This window comes from Oratosquilla oratoria, chromosome 27 (assembly GCF_046742065.1).
Source record: "Oratosquilla oratoria isolate Oo_2021 chromosome 27, ASM4674206v1, whole genome shotgun sequence".
Classification (NCBI taxonomy): Eukaryota; Metazoa; Arthropoda; class Malacostraca; order Stomatopoda; family Squillidae; genus Oratosquilla; species Oratosquilla oratoria.
The window spans coordinates 55,242,120-55,267,119 of NC_134803.1; the positions used below are offsets into that span (position 1 = coordinate 55,242,120).

General features: G+C 37.6%; 1 protein-coding gene across 10 annotated transcripts in view; it reads left to right on the forward strand.

Moving 5' to 3' along the window:
* The window catches only part of cac (calcium voltage-gated channel subunit cacophony), a 775,822-nt gene that overhangs the window by 734,491 nt on the left and 16,331 nt on the right, over positions 1-25,000 (forward strand). For all 10 annotated transcript variants that reach the window (XM_076210759.1, XM_076210761.1, XM_076210766.1 and 7 more), the window contains 6 exons: positions 966-1,093; positions 2,924-3,062; positions 4,219-4,387; positions 6,521-6,627; positions 7,135-7,440; positions 22,568-22,747. In XM_076210759.1, coding sequence (XP_076066874.1) covers positions 966-1,093; positions 2,924-3,062; positions 4,219-4,387; positions 6,521-6,627; positions 7,135-7,440; positions 22,568-22,747 — 1,029 coding nt within the window. The remainder of the gene's footprint in view (positions 1-965; positions 1,094-2,923; positions 3,063-4,218; positions 4,388-6,520; positions 6,628-7,134; positions 7,441-22,567; positions 22,748-25,000) is intronic.

A 25,000-nucleotide genomic window follows, 5' to 3' on the forward strand; every position in this document is an offset into this window, starting at 1 on the left:
CTCTGAGGAGCCTAAATTTCTGTTGGATAATTTTGAACGTAAAACTCTGAAAGCTGGAAAGTAGTACATTGGAGAGCTTGATGTGATTAGTTACCACAACATGGTCAAACGAGTATCGTCCATTAGTGAAAGATAAATGAAATTTCTTATCTCTTCTGGACTTGTTGGATTGCCCGTCCGCCATGACATAAATCATACATACTGAATATTTTAAAGTTTTGTCCAGGGTATGCAAAAAATGTTACATATAAATACATTTTACAATATTAGGGCTATCCTTGTATGTGACACAATATTTACAATATATAATTTTGGTTATAATTGACATATATAATTGTTTGACAAAGATTACAAATTCTATTATACAACAATGGTTATGCGTTAAGGGGACACTGCAGTAGTGGCGTGTTGCCACAAGCATTCAAGGTTCAGGAGCTGTATGGCGCCGCATGAAACGCTGAATAATATAGAAACGAATCGTACTGCCAGAGTAGCTAAGGGCCTGGACCTATACAGAAAGAGAAGTGGATTTATACCACCTTTATTCTCTCTCTACGACACACAGCCGTTGGCTAGAATTCACTGAACATTTTCCCATGATCGCACTAATTTGTTACTTAATCATTTTCCATTGTCTTCATGTTTCAATGTGTCGTGTCACCAGAACATGCTGGAATTTCTCTAGCATGGGACTTGATAATTTGTACAGATGCATGTTCATATTCCCAGTAATATGAAGTAATCTCACACGTTCTAGTTATAGTTAATAAAAATATGAACGAATTGAAACTCGTACAAACGTCTTTATCAATTTCCATTTTTAAGTCGAAATTCAACTTTCAGTTCCCATAGAGAAAAAATTATCTCATAAGTAACTTCTCCAACTACCTTTCGTCTTTCCCACCATTTGGATCTAATTACGACCTCTTGAAGACCAAGATCCTCATGCTTCCCCGTTATAACAGATGCTTAACTTGTTCGTGGCTGTCATCATGGACAACTTCGACTATTTAACACGAGATTCGTCCATTCTTGGGGCCCATCATCTGGACGAATACATACGAATATGGGCTGAATATGATCCAAACGCTACGTAAGTATTCTATGACCCTTTTCCTGTTCCTCCGTCATTCCTCCTACTTCTCTTCCTCCTCCTTCTTCATTATTCCTCTAACTCCTCTTCCTCCTCTTCCTCCTTCTTCATTATTCCTCTAACTCCTCTTCCTCCTTTTCCTCCTTCTTCATTATTCCTCTAACTCCTCTTCCTCCTTTTCCTCCTTCCCGTTTTCCTTCTCATCTTCATCTTCCCGTTTTTTACCATAGCTGATTCGTTTGTATTTCGTATTTGTCACTCATTCTGCATCAGGATCTTGTCGTCATTTCCCTGTGATCATTTCGTAGCAAGAATCCTCTTTCTCCTTTTCCTCCTTCTCATCTTCATCTTCCTATTTTTTACCATAACTGACTCGTTTGTATTTCGTATTTGTCAGTCACTCACTGTGCATCAGGACCTTGTCGCCATTTTGTAGCAAGAATTGTTTCAGTATCTTAACTCTGTGTAAGTATGGTTACAGACTTACCAGTATATATGCAACATTTTCAACACAAGATTAAACTAGGTTAGGTCTTACGCGGTTTTCGCGTGTCTTCCTCCTCTCGAAGTCATCCGGAATGCAGCGGAAAGAGACTGTCAGAAAGACCGCGGAAAGGCAATGATACATACATACGTACATATACCAAAGGCCTTTTCCCCCTTACACGGGGGGTGGCCAAAAAGAAAAAGACACAGAAACCACTCCCACCTTTTCCATCCCCCACATATTCCACTCCCCTCCCTCCCTCCCTCTCATCTTGGATTTCTCCCCGTCTTCTCCTTTTCTGCATGAGGGGACGGAGAGGGGGGGTCGCCGAATTAATGAAGCGGCTTTGCTGTGGATGTGCTGTGTCTTGCGACACTGCTTCTGACCCAGGGCAGTGGACAGGATGCAGGGATGACCCGTCATCCAGGAAAGGCAATGATAACCCTCGGAAAATCTTCGAATTTGTGACTTGCGACCGCAGTTCGAAGTGTTGCGACACAATTCAGTATTCATTTCATCAAACACTATATAGTTTCATCAAACATTATAAAGCGATAAATTACTACACCAAAATACTTTGTCATGAGATTTTATATATTCATTGAGTCATATTATCCAGCTACTTCTTTTTATGTTATCAAATGTGTAAAAATGTTGCATATATAAGTTGAGTAACTACACAGAGTGGAAGGTAAACATCAGAAGAAGACTTATTACTAAAAATGTGTCTATGATAAGCAAAGACGATTTATGTCGATTTATGTCAGCGCAGACGTCAATACGTCTGAGCAAAACGTTCTTAAAACGTCAACTTCCAAACGCACAATCAAATGCGTCTTAGCATCGACATCATCCTGATTCATATTATCTTTCATTTCTCCAAAAGATATAAGTAATGACTTGGCATCGACATTATCCTGACTCATATTATCTTTCGTTTCTCCACATCAAGAAAAATAAAAAATAATGAATAAATCATATTCTTCCCGTTACCCCCATCCCTTCCGTTTCCCCTTCCTGCCGACGACCCATCAATTCCCCTCTTCCTATACTCCTTTTCCCCTCACTGACTCCATTCCTACCCCTCTCCCTCCTTTTCCCTTCCCCTTGTCATCCTCCTTCCCCCTCCCTTCTCCTACCATCCATCCCTACGTATATGCATGTCCGCATAATCGACCTACTTACCTACCTACCTACCTCCCTACCTTTCTCCCTCCAAATATTCCTTCCCCATTCCGATCCTCCCCACCTTTACCTTCCCTCTCCACCCCACCCCACCACCCCCGTGCTCCTGGCCCTCCTCCTCCCCCTCCTCCTCTTCTTCTTCCCTGTCATCTCTGCAGAGGCAAGGTACATTATAGGGAGATGTACGATATGCTCAGGAACATGGATCCACCTCTTGGCTTCGGCAACAAATGTCCCTACAGATTAGCCTACAAGAAGCTCATCCGAATGAATATGCCCATCGACTCTGAGGGAAAGGTGAGTGGGAAGACAACGCCAGGAGCAGGGAAGGGTCCGCGGGTCCGCAAAGGTGCGGTGGAAGGTCAGACTAGAATACGAGTGATGTGGTTCAGACAAAGGAAATAGGAAGGGTAAAGGGGGGGAAATTCAGAAATGTGGGAGTCACGGAAAGGAAAGGAAGGAAAGAAGGAAGGGCAAGGGAGTTCTAGGTAAGCTGACACAGCTTCTAGGTAAGCGCAACCACCTTACAATGGCTTCGTGAACGTGTTTCCTTGAACCGAAGATTTGATGGACAATTCTCCTGCTGCACCAACTGGACAGCTTTTCAGATTCAATCTTGTTTTTATAATTTCTGGCAATTTTTAGTCCATTTTACCACGAAATCATTTAATCACCTCAAATGATTTTCTAGTTCTAAGAGGTGTTCACTAAGTGTAAGATGGTGTTCGTATGGGCCAAGATGGAAGACACGTCGTTGATAGTAAGGTTAACGGGGAATGAACAATTTATAAGAAGAGAACTATGCACAAAACAAACAAAAAATAAATCAATCAATGAATTAACAAATAACCATTATAGTTCTCTTAAGAGGCGATAGAATAAAATCCTGAAATAAAGATCAAGTAGGGAGCTACACTAGAAATAATTCAGTCAGAATTCTTTCAGCTATGATATATATATATATATATATATATATATATATATATATATATATATATATATATATATATATATATATATATACATATATACATATATATTATATATATATATGTGTGTATATATATATATACATATATATATATACACATATATATATATAAACATATTATATATATATTATATATATGCAATAAAAACACTAGGAACGTGTGTTTTATAAATGCAAGGTAACCATTTTAGAAAATAAACGAACGGAGCAGAGCGCTTTCGTATATTACATCCGTGTAAATTAAACTGGATGTAATATACAAAAGCGCTCTCCTCCGTTTGTTTATTTTCTAAAGTGGTTACCTTGCATATAAATATATATATATATATATATATATATATATATATATATATATATATTATATATATATATATATATATATATATATATATATGTATTGACGGACACTTCCTTTCCCACATGTTATTAATGTCACCATCGCTTTCGTCGTCACACCACCAGGTCCATTTTACCACAACGTTGTTCGCCTTGATCCGAGAAAACCTGAGCATAAAGATGAGGATGGCAGACGAGATGGACCAGGCGGACCTGGAGCTTCGGGCCACCATCAAGAAGCTCTGGCCCATCCAAGCCAAGAAGAACATCGACTTCATCATCCCGCCGGATAATGGTAAGATGTTGTCGTCTTCGTCAGAATTGCCGTCACCAGCAGGAAGAATTGCGGGGCGTCATGATGATGACAATGTTGCTTTGTTAAGTTTGGGGAAAGATTTGACTCGAATGTTCTTCGGTTTTGGAGAGTAAGGCTACGGACGCACGAGAGGCTGTTTAGCCGCTCAACCGCTGCGGCTGTTTAGCCGTTTTTATAGAACACACTACTTTTAATGGAATTGCGCGCATTAGTTACTTAACCGCTAATGCGCGCAATTCCATTAAAAGTAGTGTGTTCTATAAAAACGTCTAAACAGCCGCAGCGGTTGAGCGGCTAAACAGCCTCTCGTGCGTTTCATCCTTTATTAGGGCCCCAAGCTCAGTTGTGAAAAGTCTACTCGTTTATTTATTCATTTTCTTTTCGTGGTCCACTTCTCAGAATAATATCATAAAGTGATCGTTGGAATGATATCTGTAAATTACATCATCAAGTTGACGAAGTTGGTCGACGAATGGAATAAACTTAGTAACCATGTAGTAAGCGCTGAAGCTATCAGTTGTTTTAAGAAACGATTAGACAACTTTATGGATGGGGATGACAGGTGGTGATGGATACGGAGCTGCCTAGTGTAGGCCTTATGGTCTCTTGCAGTCTCCTTCATTCTTATGTTAAGGGCCATTTACACGTTCAAACGGTTTGTCAAACCCGTATAAGAAAGTGTTTGACCGTGTGAATGGGGTATTTGGTTGTCAAACACGTTTAATAAACGTGTTTGACAACCAAATACCCCATTCACACGGCCAAATGTCAATTCAAATACTTGTTTGACAATACGGGTTTGACAAACTGTTTGACCGTGTACATGGCTCTTTATGTTCTTATGTTAAGTTAATAGAGATGATATGAAGTTCCCACTCTAAGATTGACCCCCATTCAGAATACAACTGTCCCCGTACCGGGGTGATACAAAGTGCCTTAGTTTTATACATTCAGTATCTTAGGGTCCTTAGTGACATCCCCTACGGACCAGGGTCGCGCATCATTCCTTAATGATGAGAGACATTTCCGTTAAAAAAGGGGTTGATCGCTTTTACCATCCCTTCCTCTGTTCAGAATTCTGCCCACCTTAAATTTCCTCTTTGCCGTGTCTGTGGCCTCATTTCCTCAGTACCGGTTATCTTCGAGGAAATAAAATAATGTAAATGTCTGCTGTTACCCCGATACAAATTGTTTATTTACCAAACGTCTTGACGTACCAGCAATGTCATCATCAGTGGCTGGATCTCAACGATGATGTTGGCTAAACATGTAGCAAAACACATGAAGCAGTTCAACAAAACACACAAACAACTGAACGAACAAAACAGTTTTATAAAACATCTGAAAATTAGTAAGTGGGCAGAGGATAGCAAATTATCTAACCCACGGCAAATTGATTTTCCGTATAAAAGTTTCAAGTAAACTGAAAATAATTAAATTTGTTAATCCATCGTTTCAAAACAATCAGATAACGTAGAGATTCGCATAAGCCTTAATGTGTTTTCTGGGCGTGTCTTACTCATTTAACCTTTATCAGTCTCCATGTTGAGTTTTAAATCTCTCATTGCATATACTTCCGTGAGCCTACTTAGTACACCATATTCCAGTTTCCCTGGAACTCTTTCGTGAGCCTACTTGGCACTCCATATTCCAGATTTCCTGGAAGTCTCCACACACAGGCTCTCGTCAGGGATTTCTACTTAATGGGTCATTTGTCATAATTCTAACTCAGTGTTGATTAATGATGTCCCCATAAGATGCTGTAATGATTATAATTTATGTTATATTATTTGTTTTTGTTTTGTTATAATTTGTCTGTCTGATTTTCATTTATTATTAGTTATACGTCAATTTATTATCATTTACTATTTACATGTTTGTTTGTTATTCAACTATACCTATGCATTTATTTATGTATTTTATTTTTTATTTAAATTATTATATTTTTTATTTATTATTAATATGATTTTTTTTTTTTTTTTTTTTTTTGCATCCGACCTAGATATGGATCAAAAGGTCTCCTGTCGGCATGCTCCGCCTTTGTAATCCTTTGTAATAAGGTTTATTCGACAGAAGTTCACGATGGATTAAAATCATGCTGCCTCCTTTCAGAGCTGACCTATGAAAAGATGACTGTCGGTAAGGTATATGCATCTCTGCTTATCATCGAGAACTGGAAGACGACGCGTTTCGGACAGATCCAGCCTCAAGGACTCACGGTAAGCGACTCGCCATCTTGGAAACCTTTTTTGCTCCGTTCATGGTATAATCATTGATCTGACTATCAAGATGGGTAATCAGTCACTGGGGGGGAGGGGGGTTCATCCATATACTGATATAGACACTGACCCTTTCACTTTAATGCAGAATTAAAAGCGTTTCTTCTTAGGTTAACCCTCTGGAGCAAGAATACTGAGTGTGTCCTCAGTTTGCCCTAAGCCATGATATCATAGATAGCTAGGAAATTGTGTCGATTTGTCAGAGATGGATCAAGTGTTCATCAAAGTCGAGTCTAAAAGTTCAGATACACACTAAATAGAGAGAAAATTATATGTTTCCTATCTGACCCCCCCCCCCCCCACAGTAAACCTATACGAGAGTTCTGAATCCCTCGGACATCCATCCATCCATCCATCCATAGGTCAGACCCTTATCAAAACCCCCCCCACACACAGTTCACATTGTGAGACAAAATCCTTCCTCTCTCGCAACCAAACACCTTACAGAAGGATGATCATAATGAAGGACATTGTTATTCGTTGGATGATATGGATGACATGGATGACATGAATCAGGAATTAGATCAAATGGTGGACAGTGATCTGTTCGAGTCCACGGAAGCTCTTGAGTGTGAGGAAGGGGTTCGACTTCTCGATCACATGGAGAGCACCCTAGACCCCATGGAGAACTCCGAAGGCCCCAAGGCCGAGGCCGAGACCGAGAACGAGACCGAGAACGAGAACGAGAACGAGACCGAAAACGTCACAGAGTCTGTGGATGCATCGCGGTCGCAAGGGACTAGTTCCGAGACAGTAAGCCCTGAGATCAATTCACTCGCCACTATTTGTCAACCACCGCTCAGTAACAAAAAGATATATATATATCTATATATATATATATATACACACCCAAGCTAACTCCCGTACTCACTCCGTAAAAAGAGCTAGATTGTATTTTTTGTTTTATTTTAAAAAGAGAAGTACGTAGTAGCGCATTTAGTGTCAGCGGTGACATTCGACCACATGCCTAGGATGGAGACAATACGTCAACTTTGCCTCCATCAAACTTACCACCATCCATGCATCAGTTTCAAGTAACAGTAGTACCATCAGTGGAGTACAATTTTTGTTTAAAAATCACGCCAAATGTCCACCGGCTTTTGCTATCGTAAATGTAATCTGTAGCACATTTATCGTTTGTTAGTGCGATATATACTATATATAATGGCCTCGGTAGATGCTTGTTCAAGTGAAAATTAATTTTTCAAATAAACTGCAAAATTAATTCCTTCCATATACAGTAGAGCCTAAACTCGTTCAGAAACGATTGTAGTAATATGAAAACTTTGATAAGTAAATTCCTTTTGTGTTTTTTGATAAATACCCTTACCTAACGGTTCCGGCCATGCGGACTACTATCATACCAGAGCTTTGCAATCCTAGTAAATAACCGATGACGAGTACTAGAAAACCAAATACTCTTCCCCTTGAAAGTAACTAGAAAGGACATCTAGGTTAACTAGTGAGTGATGTTACAAGTAGTGTGTTTCCTGACGCGTTCACATAGTAGAGCCAACAGACTCGATGTTAGATAGTGTGCATTCTGTAGTAGTAGACTCCAAAGATGCCACGTGTTACGATTGGTGACCAATGAAATTGGTAGGAAGCCTTGGAATTTAGACCAATATCGTCACATTTTTGTGTAGTGCTCCAAGTACCCGTGATACCGTAGAGTTGTATGTATGTATGTATATATAATCACAAGTCTATAACACACAAACACACACACACACAAATACACCATACACACACAAATTTAATCGCACAACATACGCTAACGTACATACATATATATACTCACATAAGCACGCACACATTGCATACAGACACATAAACACATACATATACACACACGCACAAACACAAACACACACAAACACACATACACATATATACATATAGAGAAATGTATATATCTATAGGCAATGTATATATATGTATATATATATATATATGTGTGTGTATGTGTGTATATATATATACACATATATACATCTGTATATGCATATGTATATTGTTGTATACATTTATATATATTTGTCTATGTATATATGTCGATATATAAATATGTAGTAAATACATATTTACATATGCATATATACATTGTGTGTGTTTGCATGTTTGTGTTTGTGTATTTTCGTATATATATATTTGGGTGTGTGGGTACTCAAGTGTGTGTGTGCATACACTTTTATATATACATATATATGCATACACATTTACTGTATACTAGTATACGGATACAGCTGTTTTTTTTTGTCTGCATATGCACTAGGAAATATGCTAATTTCTGTGTCCAGAAACATGTTTTATTGGTGTTTTTGTTAATGTTGTTGTTGTCGCTGCTACCAAAATCCAAAAAAAAAAAAAAAATTATGCACTTTTGTATTTGAGAATTTGAGAACAAAACAAATCAATTTTTGGATAGTCAGCTATATGTCTTGCGCATGTATTGCACTTAGCCAAGGTTCGGGGAGAAAGTTCTAGAGGTGTTTTACCCGTTAACAAGCAACATTGCAAATGTCATTCTCGTTACTTGCTGTTACTAACATCATTACCTACCGTCAGCAATACTAACATTATCATTATCTTTTGTTTATTTCTGTTATTACTTTCGTTCTTACTATAGAAGTAGTAGTAGCAGTAGTAGTAATTCCTTTTAGTAGTAATGTTATGATTTTGTTACTATCATTTATCTTATTATTGTTAATAATCGTAATATATCATTATTTCAATAGCATCAGTACCGTAGATGTAGTGACAATATTTGATGCCATAAGATTTTTTTTTATTCTTCTTTTATTATTTTTATCATCATAATTACTTTCATTATTTCATAATTATTTTTGTGTTATTATTAATACTGTTGTTAATTCGTTTATTTTAATATATTTCTATCATCATTATAATTACACTTATTATTTCATAATCATTATTATGTGTTATTATTACCATTGTCCTAATTTATTTTTCATAATTGTTATAATCATCATTTTTATGATGGTTTTAAGAGGAGGCGAGGCCCCCTGAGTATAACTTTGCAACGCAACACCTTCCACCCCCTACTACTCCACCACCTTTCACAAGAGAATATGGGTTATTTTTAAATTAGATTTTTTTTAGGCGGATCACCTAAAACCAATCACTCTAATATTTAGGCATATCTTTTTAAGTTTTATGAAGTCATTGCATTTGTTTGGTTAAAGTTCTGCAGCCTAATATTTATTTAACATCAGATTTTTGTTAACTAAAATACTGATTTGTTATGTGATTTTTGCAAATATTCGACTCTTTTCAAATGTTTTTTAAAAAGAACTACGGTGAAGAAAGCAATACGTACGTTTAGCTACACTTATAAGTATCACCGTTTATATAAAGCTGTAATAAGCTTCAATATAGCGATGAACTCGTGTATGTAATCATGGTAGTTAAGATGCAATTGTGAGAAAATTTACATGAAAGCCAAATCTCTCAAAATGTTACTTCCAACGACTGTGAAGGCAAACCATTGCCCCTTTTTAACAAATTCATAAACAAATATATTTCATCAAAATGAATTTCCTAATATGGTGAATTCAGTGACTGATATAATTCATATGACCATGATGTAAAAGGTAAAAATGTAACATTAATAATATCATGAAACGTAATAATAATATATGATATATGAAGTATAATATATATATTTTAAAGAAACAAGGAACTTATACAAACATATAAGATATATACAAATTCATATATGGACAGACATACACACATACGAGAGAGCATGCGCACACACAAAAATTACACACTTGTACATGCACATACAAAGACGCACTTACAAACATACACACGTACAGGCACACAAAAAACACACATACAAACACATAAATTAAACTCACGTACAAACACATTTATATACACATGCAAACACACACACACATGCGCACACACACACACACACACACACACACACACACACACACACACACACACACACACACACACACACACACAAACCTTACACATTTGTTCCTGATCAGTGATATATCTATATTACTTCGAAAGCCATTTAAATAAATTAATTTTTGCATAAACTTCAGAAAAATAAAGTTTACTTGGACTAAACTATCATCATCTAATTTTTCCTGAACTCTGCCCATTCAGAGTTAGTTCCTGCAATGAATTAACCAATTTCTAGTCAGTCTCTGTCCCTGGACGGAATTACTGTCATTTCCCACCGTCATGTTAGCCGTCCATTGTCCTCTCATACTAACTGGATTCTTTTCTGTTTTATGAAGAGTTTTGTCATGTGTCTGATAGTTGCAAGAAGTTATAATGTGTCTTCCAAGTAGTAGGCTAAAGAAACGGTGTCACTTTCTCTGTGGTCCGGCAGAGACACACAGCTCTGCCTGCATCACGGATGTGCTATGTCGGTGTAACGCGACAGAGATGGTACTCCGTGTAATGATATCATGGTCTTGTCTTATTACAGGAAAAGACAGCGGGTCCATCCATAGATGCGGTAGTATTTTTTTAGATATTCCAATTTATTTCAATTCTTCCCATCTCTTTACTACCGGCTCATGTTCTGGGCGGATGGTTTTCAGATTGTTCAAAATGTTTATATACATTCAGGAGTGCGTATGTGTGTGTGTTTATGTATATACATGTATTTATACATATGTATATACATATATACATCATATATGTGTATATGTAGTATAAGTAAACGTATATGTATGCGTGTTGCAGTGATTTTACACCTCAGGAGTGAAAGTCTTCAGAAAACCAACGTCTGGAACAGAAGCTTTTTCTTTATCATTACTACTGTAATCATTACTATTATATCTCATAGATGTTCCTCTTGAAGTGTTGGTGTCCATTGGCCATTGCTAAGATCAGTTCATGTTCAGACTGCATAGCAGGAAAATTAATGGTGACTGTTGAGCCTTAAGCTACAGAACACCACGAGTCTGGCGAGGGTTACATGTAAATAGAAATCGAGCTGCGGAACAAAGTCCGACGACCACCCGCCCCGGGAGTCTTACTGTAATCAAAGTCCTCCCAAGTGCGCGCAGAGCCCCTATCCCAAAGGCACACCGCCTCTCACGTCTGGGGACCTCCGTCTCCTCCCAAAGAGTCTTGAATAGCCCAATATCATCCAGACAGGTGTGCTTCTACGCGCCCTAGTACCTACTTGACTGAATCACAAGTCACAAAAAAAAATGATCTCCCCTTCTTTTACCCAAATGTTTACAGGCAAACTAAAAGAAATATTTTCAGTGATGAATGCCGAACTTTGAAGAATTTACCTGCCTGAACACTAAAGAAAGTTTCATATATTTTGCTTTTAGACGAGCATGAAATAGTAAATGTACATGTAAACCAACCCTATGTCCCAGATGTTTCAGTATTCAAAGTAGGTGCAGAGATGAGCAGATATGAGAGTATCTAGGAGTGTGTGAGCATGTTTTTGCGTTTGGGGATTAAACTCTGATGATGTTAGCTATGTTGCTCTCCAATTCTTACTTCACCAGAACCTCCCTTGAGCCCTGAGGATCCCAACAGGCTGCATTGGGTTCCAGCAGACATTGATTTTTAACTTAGACACTCCCCATGATACCTTGGATTTTTGTGTACCATATTGGAGCCATACTTGAAGTTTGTGTGTGTGTGTGTGTGTGTGTGTGTGTGTGTGTGTGTGTGTGTGTGTGTGTGTGTGTGTGTGTGTGTGTGTGTGTGTGTGTGTCCATTCGTGCGTTAACTCTGCATTAACTATTTGGTGTCGCCTTGCCCTCTAATCTGTATCGCCCCCTAATCAATACGGTAGAAAAACCAGTCCAGGAGCCTCGCCAGCACTTAGAATATGACGTGATGTTTGTCGTACAGAAATTCATATTTCACACTTTTTCATGTTTAAAAAAAAAAACACGAAATAAATTTGGCACTGAAAGACAGTACTCAGGATAATCCACGACCGCTGTTCATATATAGTTGTTGAATACCAATGATTTACTGGAAATGTGTTGGATACTGATTATTTGCTGGAAATTTGTTGAACACGGATTATATTTCCTGGAGGTATGGCCAAGGCGCTTCAACACTTTAGGCAGGACTCCATAACATACACGTGTGGATTCTGCATGGGAAGGTGTGGTGTATTCTCTTAACCATGGTTAACCCCATCCACCTACTCACATCTATTTCTGTTCCAAAATATTTATATATATATTTACATATATATATATTTATACGTGTACATACGTGTCTGGCATAACACCTGAACAGGTATTTTACTTTACCTCTTCCTACCGGTTCCAATGATACGCATATCAATTATGAATAATCATCATGATATTCTCAATACTGACAAGGATGTTTGTCAGGGGAGAAATCCAAGCTATATCTGGTAAATCTCCTCCGTAGAACATATGGTTCAGGCTACGTAGAGTAGACCTTAGAGATAGTGCTTCGAACGAGCTGCTTACAAGGACGAGTTGGTTCCTTAGTAAAGAGACGAGTATCTTTCCCCTGGGTCAAATGATGATGAAAAGGAAACTTGTAAGCAGACCGGTCGTTGGTGCTTCACCTGGCATGACGATGTAGCGCCCTTTTACACCATGCAAACAACTCACATTGTCCCGCTTGCAGATTGCTAGTTCTCTTATGTACTGCTAATTCATATATTGCCGCTGCTCTTTGTAATTAAGTACCATTCGAACACTTTGTACATAACCATGTGTATTGCAGTTCACATTGATAAACGTTTGGGTGCCCTTACGTAAATCAAACCGCATATAATAAAATGACAGTGTGTGCTTGTTCAAATGTATACATCCAAACACGCAAATACATATGCATAATCAAGACAGGCATCAGCGATGACAGCCTGATGACCCTACGAGGGAAACAGGCGTGGGAGAGGCTCATCTCCTCCACGGTCGTCTTTTGAGCTCCATCAACACGCTCGCGTCTAGCTGGAGGTGCAGCCCCGTGGGATGCACACTCCACTCCTGACACAGGCAAGAACTCTTTGTCAGCAATGACTCTGTTTCCTCCGCATAGACACAAAAAGAGATCTGGCAACCGGCGACTGCTCCCTTTCTCTTTCTCCTACCCGCCGTTAACACTGAAATAGATCCATACAAACACATCATAATAGCTCATTTCGTCGAATTAGTTATATATTATACATATAAATACATGTTTATATACATATGCACATATAGAATTACACTTATATACCTTCATACACACGAGTATATGAATTAAACTTACAATGTATGCATATTATATATATATATATATATATATATATATATATATATATGGTGGAAACGAAGAAACACCAGACTCGGAAGTGGGTAGTTTATTACCGACGTTTCGGATCCTGTCCGGGACCCGTCCTCAGGGGTTGCAGTGGAATACAGAAATCACATGGTATAAATATACGAGCGACTACGTCCTTAGGAGAGGGACGTGGCAACTTTTGCTCGGTGGTCTTGTGCTGGGTGAGATTGTGTGGTGGTGGGGGTGGGGAGAGGGAGAAGGGGAAGAATATTTACACCCCGCCGCTGTTTTCGGGCTTTTTCCGCCTCTCCTTTGCACCGGCATAGATGGGATTGAGTGTGGTAGACCTATTTATGCTGTCTCCGTTAGTGGCAGACTGCTCTTGGAGGCGTGGGCCACTAACGGAGACAGCATAAATAGGTCTATCACATTCAATCCCATCTATGCGGGTGCGGGGGAGAGGTGGAAAAAGCCCACGAACAGCGGCGGAGTATAAATCTCCTTCCCCTTCTCCCCCTCCCCACCCCCACACACTCTCACCCAGCAAATGTTGCCACGTCCCTCTCCTAAGGACGTAGTCGCTCGTATATTTGTACCATGTGATTTCTGCATTCCATTGCAACCCCTGAGGGAGTGTGTGTGAAGTTAGTTTCATGCCACCAACCTTCATATACTGTGCTACAGAGAAAACAAAACAACATACATATGGCGTCTTACCACGTAATAAATAATAAATTACAGACTGCAGTAGAAAAAATATACTTCAAATACAATGGACGAAGACAAGATATAAGACCTCAAATATCACACTAGCACTTATCATATTAAGATCCCTTTAATATGTCTGCATACCCCGACTTAAAGTAATCTAGGAGACCACAAACTGAGAGGAGACTTGAAAGCGAATCACAAAGTTAGGCTTCATATACCAAAACAGAGAGGAAACGAGGTCATTGGCCCTGTTTCCAAAACAGAGAGGAAACGAGGTCATTGATCTTGTTTCCAAAACAGAGAGGAAACGAGGTCATTGATCTTGTTTCCAAAACAGAGAGGAAACGAGGTCATTGATCAACTCCCTTACCTAAACACGTTAAATCAAGGTGTCACATGTCACATGCCACACGTCACATATCACACGTATGTCACACACATGTCACACACCCAAGCCCAACCAACAAGCGACTTCCCCAGAGAATTTCCTATACACCACAAATACAAATTGATGTATGGATCCATCACAAAGGTCTATACTTTTGTATATGTATACATGAACGTGTACATAAGTATTTACATACGTATGCATATGTAAACAAATGTATACATGTACATAGCTTTATATGAATATATGCATAAACAAAGAATTATATATCATTGTAGAGTATTATGTGTGTGTAGTTTTGCCTGTATGGATGTATATATAGACAAGTCTATACATTATGCATATGAGCATTGAATAGAGGGTCTTTATTTCAGCCTATATGAATGCATTTTTATTTGTTTACACCCATAAATTGCACCCAAATAATTATCAAGACAGCTTGCAACAAATAAATCTACCTTTTCCATTACCCTAACTATTGTTCCGTATTAAACTTACCTTCTAAATAACATTTTTGCATCAATTAAAGCGAAATATAGGAGGCACAAAAAATTATAAGCATATGTATATATATATGTATATATATGCAAATAGAAATGTATATTTCATGCATATATAATATGTATGTATATATACATATATATGAATATTTTATATGTACACACGATTTACCCGGGAATACAACAGAAGTGAATCTATCAAACTCTTCATCATACAAGAGCACCATCTGGAATCTTCAGTATCGATATGATAAAATGGTTATATGTAATACAATCATGTACATTTACGTATACATATATTGATATAGGAGTACATTCATATATGTATATACTGTATATATATATATATATATATATATGTATTTACATATATATTCATAATTTTATGTAAACACACACATACATGTATATACATATATAAGTTTCCGATAGTTATATATTTATACAAATATGCTTATAAATACACATATATGTACATACATTTATATTATATATATACATATGTATATATATATATATATACATATGTATATATATATATACATATGTATATATATATATATACATATGTATATATATATATACATATGTATATATATATATATACATATGTATATATATACATATGTATGCATATATATACATGTATGTATATATATGTATATATATACATATGTATATATATATACATATGTATATATATATACATATATATATATACATATGTATGTATATATATACATATGTATATATATATACATATGTATATATATACATATGTATGTATATATACATGTATATATATGTATACATGTATATATATATATGTATACATATATATGTATATATGTATATATATGTATATATATGTATATATATACACATATATACATATACATATATATATATATATATATACATATATATATATATATATATATATATATATATAATTATTTATATGTTTACATATTTGCATATATATGTAATTATGATTTTATACATTCATATATTTTCACATTTATATATCTGTACAGTTATTTATACATATGTAATTATATATTCTAATATATAATATCTATATCACGAATCTGTTTTAACACAGTCGTAGACTTTATATATATATATATATATATATATATATATATATATATATATATATATGTATATATATATGCATTCAATGATGTATCTGTACATATATATATATATATATATATATACATATATATATATATAATATATATATACATATACATATATATACATATATATATATATATATGTGTGTGTGTGTGTGTGTGTGTGTGTGTGTGTGTGTGTGTGTGTGTGTGTGTTTATATGTGTGTGTGTGTTTATATGTGTGTGTGTGGGTGGATAGGTGTGTGGGTGTCCATATGTGTGCATGTGCAGCATAGGGTCAGGTTGTCTGAGTGTACTTAATTTATATAGACATTAAGAAAAGTCCTGTACAGCTAGGTAGATGTTGGTTAAATGTCTGGAAGTTGGATCCGTCTGATAACGTGAGTGAGTCAGGTAGGCCTGCCTGCCATGCCCCTTTCTTTTGTGTTCCTTCGACGTGGTCTCCCTCCGTCCGTTTTCTTCACCATGGCCCCTCTCTCCCAACATGGAGCCACGTATACCGAGCATGCACTCTTCGCACTAAACGTAATGCCCCCCTCTTCACTACTGCTTCACTGAGAAAGGTCAAACAAAGACAGATGTATTGTGATTGATCAGCAGTTTTGGTGTTGCCAGTCAATGTTATGGCGAGAGTTCTTTTTCGTAACTTCGTGTTTAGTTATTTTCTTGATCTCCCTGTCCCTGTGTCTCCTCGTCCTTCCTCAATCTTCTCTATTTCTCTAAACATATATTCGTATGCATTCTTAGAAGCTCTGCCAAGGGATTCGAACCCTGACCTATGCGTATATAATCACGAAGTCAAGACGCTAGCGACTTCGTTATTATATGCGCACAGGTGGGGGTTCGAATCCCTTGGCAGAGCTTTTAAGAATGTTCAATCTGTCTTTAACATACACATCTATACTTTCTATATATATATATGCCAGAATTACTACTGGAAAAGAAAACTAAATGAAGCAGAGCGCTTTCGTATATCACATCTTCAGTGCAAAGTGTATAGAAAATGGGGGGTACAGCACCATATATGTGTGTTCGCAAATGGAACCCGGAGAAGCTGCTGGGTCACTTGGGTCTGCCATAGTCGCTCGAGGACGCCCGGACGCTTAGGGCTCACGTAAGAATACATAAGGTACAGGTTTTATATGTCTTATAATTTAGATATTTCCTCACGAATGTAGTCACCAAATCTGTATATAATATGGTGTAGATTCATATTATGATCCTGGTTGGTGTGGATTAAGCTGCATTCTATCAAATTTCTTTCCACCATGTTCTTATTGAAAGTAATGGTTTTGGCGTTGCACCAATCGACCGGATGATTTTGACAGAATCCACCTTAATCCACATCAGCTAGGATCAAGCTGCACCATGTTTTATACAAATTAGATAACTACATTTGTGAATAAATATCTAAGTTATAAAGATTATGACACCTGTAACTTATGTATTCCAACGTGAGCCCTAGGCGTTCCCACGTGACCCAATAGCGTCCCTCTACGGACGCATATATATATATATATATATATTATATATATATATATATATATATATAAATATATATATATATATATATATATATATATTTCTATATCTTTATATTTTTTATATATATATATATATATATATATATATATATATATATATATATAGTGCTGTAATCCTCCTTTTATATGCACTTTGCACCGGATGTAATATACGAAAGCGCTTTGCTTCGTTTAGTTTTCTCTCCCAGTGGTCAATCTTCCAAAAATGAACACAAGTTACCAGTATATATTATTAGCGTATACACACACACACATATATATGTATATATATATATATATATACAGATAAATGCATACAAGTATATGTGTATATACACACAAGCTATACATGTACACACATAAACGGTCACACACATACACACGCATGTACACATAAGCACAAACACATGCATGATACATACATACATATGAATATATACATATACATATACCGAAGGGGAAGGCGTAAACACCAGTGAGGGATGCTTATTGCCCGACGTTTCGTTCCTAGTCCTAGGACCCTCTTCAGGGGTATGATGGGAGAGTGTTGAAAAGGTTCCTTATATTGTCCGCTGCTGGAACTGGGAAAGGTAGCCAACACCACGGATGCTGAACATGGTCCTTCCCCGTCCCGTGTCAGCAAGTACCATGTATATGCATGTATCTACAGACAATTGCTGGCAACTATTCCCACGTAAAATCTTAAATCCACACTCACCAACTCATTCACACGTGTTCATATACAAATACACGTGTGTTTACTTAATGCGAAAATAACATTTAATGTTTAGGTTGTGTGAATTAATTCCAGAATATAATTGCACGGGACAGGCTACCTTCCTCAGCTCCAACAGTGAGCAATATAAAGAACCTTTTGATCACTGTATCCCCTCATACCCCTGAAGAGGGTCCTAGGACTATGACGTCGGCAATAAACCTCCCTTAGTCTGGTGTTTACACTTCTCCCTTCGACATGGATCCCAGACTCCAAATATTCACACATATTGAATATATGTATGTGTGTATACATATGTATATACATATTGCACAATTCATTCCCCATGACACCTGTAATCCTTTTTTCTGAAAATCAGATGGTGTCGTTTTACTTAAACCTTAGGGTTCCTTGCTGGGAATGGAAGGAGGACGGGAGGATGAATACATCCTCAGTCCGTCTCAGTTTTCGATCAACGTCTGTTCCCGCCTTGGGAGGTGTCTTGATATTTCCTCTCTCTCTCTCTCTCTCTCTCTCTCTCTCTCTCTCTCTCTCTCTCTCTCTCTCTCTCTCTCTCTCTCTCTCTCTCTCTCTCTTTTTTTTTCTTTTTTTTTTTTTTTTGCCCACCACTGGGGGTGACTCGTCTCTCACAGTCCCCTTTTGGGCCAAGCAGAGTCAAAGACCTCTTATCTGATTACAGTTGCTTTCCTTATATTTCTTCTGCCTCTCCTTGTCCGCCGCTACATTGTATCTTCATCATATCTTGCTATTTTCGAAGGGCACTGTTCTTCAGTGCCTATTGGCCTTCTTGCGATATTGCTCACCACTAAATTTTCTGAAATTTTTCGTACCTTTTCTGTACAATTAGTTACTTTCTACGAGACTCAGCTGGAAAGATCTGTGACTTTCTTCTCTCACGCTGTGAGGTTTTGGAACTATCTTCACTCTAATATCTCAAGACACCTCCTCCCCTACACCGCGATATAGATACACTCACATAGCACAGTCCACACAAACGCATACATGCACACACACAGCACAGTCCACACAAACGCATACATGCACACACAGCACAGTCCACACAAACACATACATGCACACACAGCAAAGTCCACACAAACACATATATGCACACACAGCAAAGTTCACACAAAAAAATACATGCACACACAGAGCACAGTCAACACAAACATACACACACACACACAGCGCAGTCCACACAAACACATACACATACATGCATAAAATTTACACACATTGAAATTCATACGCACTCAAAGATACACAGATGAATATAGATATACACAAACACATACACTTATGTGTACATGCATATGTACACATAGGGACTTTAGTTACACCCCTACGGAGCAGATTAACGCAGCGTTCCTACTTCTCCTTCTGTTACCTGCCATCTCTCCTTTACAAGCTATAAAAATCCATCTCTTCGGTCCTATATTGTCCCAAAGGATAGAAATGTCGGTTATTGTCGACGAATATATATATATAGATATAAACATATGTATATACATATACATATATATGTATATATATATGTATACACATGATTTGGATGATGGAGAACATAAACACAGGGGAAGGCACAGAACCCTAAAAACACTAACGTTTCGTTCGTGTAGAACTTCTTCAGAGAGCGAAACGTTGGAGTGTTTAGGGTTCCGTGCCTTCCCCTGTGTTTATGTTCTCCATCATCCAAATCATTTGTCAAAAATACTTATCAACATATATATATATATATATATATATATATATATATATATATATATATATATATATATACATACATATATAGTGATATTATGTTTTTATATATGTTTTGATTGTTTTTCTCATTATCTACATGTGTCTGTGTGTTAGTGAATATACGTGTTGCATTTGTGATTTTTTTCTGGTGTGTAATTATATGATTTTTTTCCAATCCACATCTCTGAGTATCTCTTTATGTGTGTATGTGTAACTTAATGCCTCTAACTCTATTGTGTGTGTATGTTTAAACATGTATTTTCTACTTAATTCGAACTTATTCTCCTTCGTAGAAAAAACTATGACAGTGGGGCCAGCCTTCCTCTCCGTTGTTGTCTCTTCTTGAACCACATATCATTGGTTCTAATTTCTTGAAAATGTGGAGTCTCTAGCCCATCTATTTTTAGTTCTACTTCATCCATCCATCCATCCATCCAATCGACGTTCCCATGGTCTTCATGTTTCTCTTCTTCCATTATTTCTCCACTTTCATCGTTTCTTTCCCATCTTGCATTCCCTCATTCTTTCAAGATGTCCTAACTACTTGATCTACCCAGCGTCAACTCTATTTTGCACTTCCTACTCGGCACACTTTACTTCTGAATTTTGTCTTTTCTGTTTTTTCTTCACTAGAGTCCACGATACTCGCACTCCAGTTGCCTGTGACCTCCTTCCCTCATTTGTTGTTGTTGACCACGTTAATTACATCTCTCCTTGAGTCTTACTCATTTATTCACCAAAAGGTCCAATTATATCTCCAATACCATCTCTTTCTAAAGAAGCTCACTGGCCGAGCGGGTTAGAGCGTCGCTACTTGCGGCGGAGGTCGAGGTGACCGCGGTCTGAACCCTACCGCCAACGAGTTGGACCAAGGGGATGATTCACCTAATTTCACGCTACAAAAGAGCACCGTCCTACCCTCCTGATAGGAGGGAGTTCGCGACGTGAAGCCGAATCAATCATCAATCTCTATCCCCACTCTTGCATCAAAATCACCCGAGTCCTTCATTCTTTATTAATCTGTCCATAGTTTCCCCATGAATTCGAGGTTTCTGTCACCATACAGTTACACACATACACACGCGCTCGCACACGCACAGACGCTCGCACGCATACACGTCCATATACCAGTGTTTATATTCATTTTCTCCTATTCATTTTGGGTCGTATTTTTCAGGAAGACTTCTCGCCCTTTTGTGTATAACAAACACACACACACACACACATTATATATATATATATATATAGATATATATAGATATATATATATATATATATATATATATATACACAATTGTTTCTTCCCTGTTGTAGGATTACTATTTATTCATTCATTCACTCATCTACTTATTTCTGTCTATTTTTACCTTCCCTACTTCTAGGTTTAATTCGATTACTACATGATTTTTACTGACAGTTCCCTGGTACTTTAGTGGTTCAGTCGCTGAAATATCGCCTCTATATAACTTTGGTTCTTTAACCCACTGGGTCAATATGTTGTTCATTTCTGTATGCCAAAGCGTGTTGCCTCATGATTTCTCACTTCCAACTGTATCTCGCTCATGCGTACGTGTGTGTATGTGTGCGTCCGTATGTGTGTTTGTGTGCGTGTGTCAGTTTGCGCGGGTATGTATGCATAGTTCTAAATATCGTGAGCGTGGGCGTAATATTACTTTGCGTTTGTATTTGTATGTTCAAAAAAAATACTTTTTATCTGCGATTTTGATTTCCTTTATTTTTAACCACGCATTATTTCCCTCTTACTACCCATCAGTTGTCCTTTTCTCTTGTTCTTCTTTATTTTTGTCCGCATGTCTTTGTTTGGCCTATAAAATCACCTTAATCTGCAATGGTGTCACAGAAACCGAGTTTGTTTGCCCGGCTTATGGGTATAGCAGCTCCTAGTATGCCGACCAAAAGCCATCAAGCCTCCAAGACAAGTCTGGATCCAAACAACCTACATGGAGAAGATGATTTTCAGGATGCCGACTCCACAAGCGCACATCGATCAAGTCGACAAGACAGCTTAACGCAGTCGCACGTAAGGTAGGCAGGCAGGACCGAATCGGTGATTGATCATGGTGGTGTAGTGGTCATGATAAATATTACGGTGTTCATGAGGATAATGATGAAGGTGATCATAACGATGGTGATGACGATGATGATGATGATGATGATACTGCTGCTGATGATGATGATGAATAAAGGAACAATCCAGTGTGACCTATTGTCTCATAGAACAACGCTGTTTGCGCATCACCACTTAGTGAATGGAGAGATGAAGTATAAAGACAGAAATGCTCAGTCATGTTACTCAAAGAGCTATGGAGTAGGCTCAGTCGTCAAGGAGCACGCAAGGCAGAGGGAGCAATCGTCATACTTTTGCTTTTTCTTTACTTTGCTGTTGTCTTTACCTTCGTTTTCTTAAGATTCACCTGTGTTTTACGAACACATTCATGACTACGACCAGTCCTTGCGTACACCTAGACATTTTCATGCCAAAGAGATGAATGTTATCCTATTCCCGAAAGCTGTAAGATGAACAACATGTTCCAAATGTTAAATTGAGTCAGATGTCTTAACCACGCACAAGTAATGCTCCTTCTTTGAGCCCCACAAGGAACATATTGGTCATCCCATCAATTCACATTATGGCGATAGATGAAATAAATGTTACATAAAAAGCAAGGTAGGATAGCGGTAATGTGAAACACTTAAGAAGGACTTATATGCTTTGTGTATATCAAAGTTTTCCTTACTTCTTTTCCAGCATTGATTATGTTGTTGGTTGTGAGAATGACTCAAAAATGTCGTTGACATTCGCTTGGAGAGAGTGGAATCTCAAATTGGCGCTCAGAGCGTCTATAGTTTGCAGGTTTGGTCATGTCTGTCCTCGCTCTGCATGGGTGTTCTGCGCATGCGTGGTCGACACTTTGGTGGTAACAACTACTCTTTACCAAGTAGTAACTATTTCTTCCGCTGCTACTGATACTGTTAAGGCGTTTCTTCCTGGTATATCTTTCAAACGTGGCTATGGTCTATCCTTGACCGGGGATTCTGTCCTTGTGGACAATTTCACACCAGTTATGGCCTACCCTTGCCCGGGGATTCTGTCCTTGTGGACAATTCCCCACCATTCTGTGTTTGCAACCACTCGAACCATATATCCCATTTTCTGTCTTCCCTCACTACCTCTCCCACACTTTCCCTCTTCACCATCTTCGTGAAAACAACGATCTCGATGATGATGACGATGTTAATCCCAGAGTAGATTATCATCTTTAATGTCTTTCAAAGCCTGAGCAAACAAACAGATCAATCAAAGGTTTACAGTAAAGACAAACCTCTTCTTCGGTAGACTCTTAATCGATGATTCTTATTCATCAATACCAGGAAGTCTCGGCCAAATCAGTGAGTGTTCCATCGAAGGAATATTTAGTTATATTTCTTCCCAGAATCTTTTCTTTTGTGTAAGCCTATTCGACCAACGCTAGATGACAACGCAACGAACTATATGATGTTAAGTAATACTGTATGACATGAACAACATTTTTCTGAATAGAACTGCCAATGTAGAATTTAGATCTTAGAATTTTTAGTAGAAGAGCAGTGCATACAATGATAATGATGTCTATCCTTCGACCACAGTGAACCTGGAAATTTGATGTAGATGTTATAGTGTGTGTATGTAAGTATGTATGTTTGTATGCATACATGTATCACTGATACACACATGAATGTCCGTACCAGAACGCTGACTGAGGTATTGGTGAGGGCACTTATTAGCTTTATGCCGTAGTGATGTATGGGTTCAATAGAAACTTAGTCGTTACCTCTAGCTGTCATGTAACAGAGATAGTACTCATAATGAGCAACACTAGAAGAGGTAGACTTAGAAGGAGGAGTGTGGAGTGTACCTATCTGTACTTCATAGGATGAGCACAATACACAGGAATGACGCCTCGAGTACAAGCGCCTGCAACCCTTTATTTTTTTTTAAATGTACACTTACCCTATGATATCCTCAAGTCCTAGAAAATAGATGTGAATTTTGAAGACAGTAGGCAGTAACAACGTAGTCAAGTACTGTTCATTTTATTGGTAGGAAACAAGTTAGATTTAGCGACATAACAGCAAGAGCTACAATCTTATATACATGTATATTTCTGTGTCCATAGTTAATAGTTGTCGTTTCTTGCCTTGCTATTGCATTCAATGAGTAAGTTCCATCATGGATAATTTGAACCTATGAGTGATTTTTTTTTTTCTGTGTCGTTGAATTCATGTAAAGGCC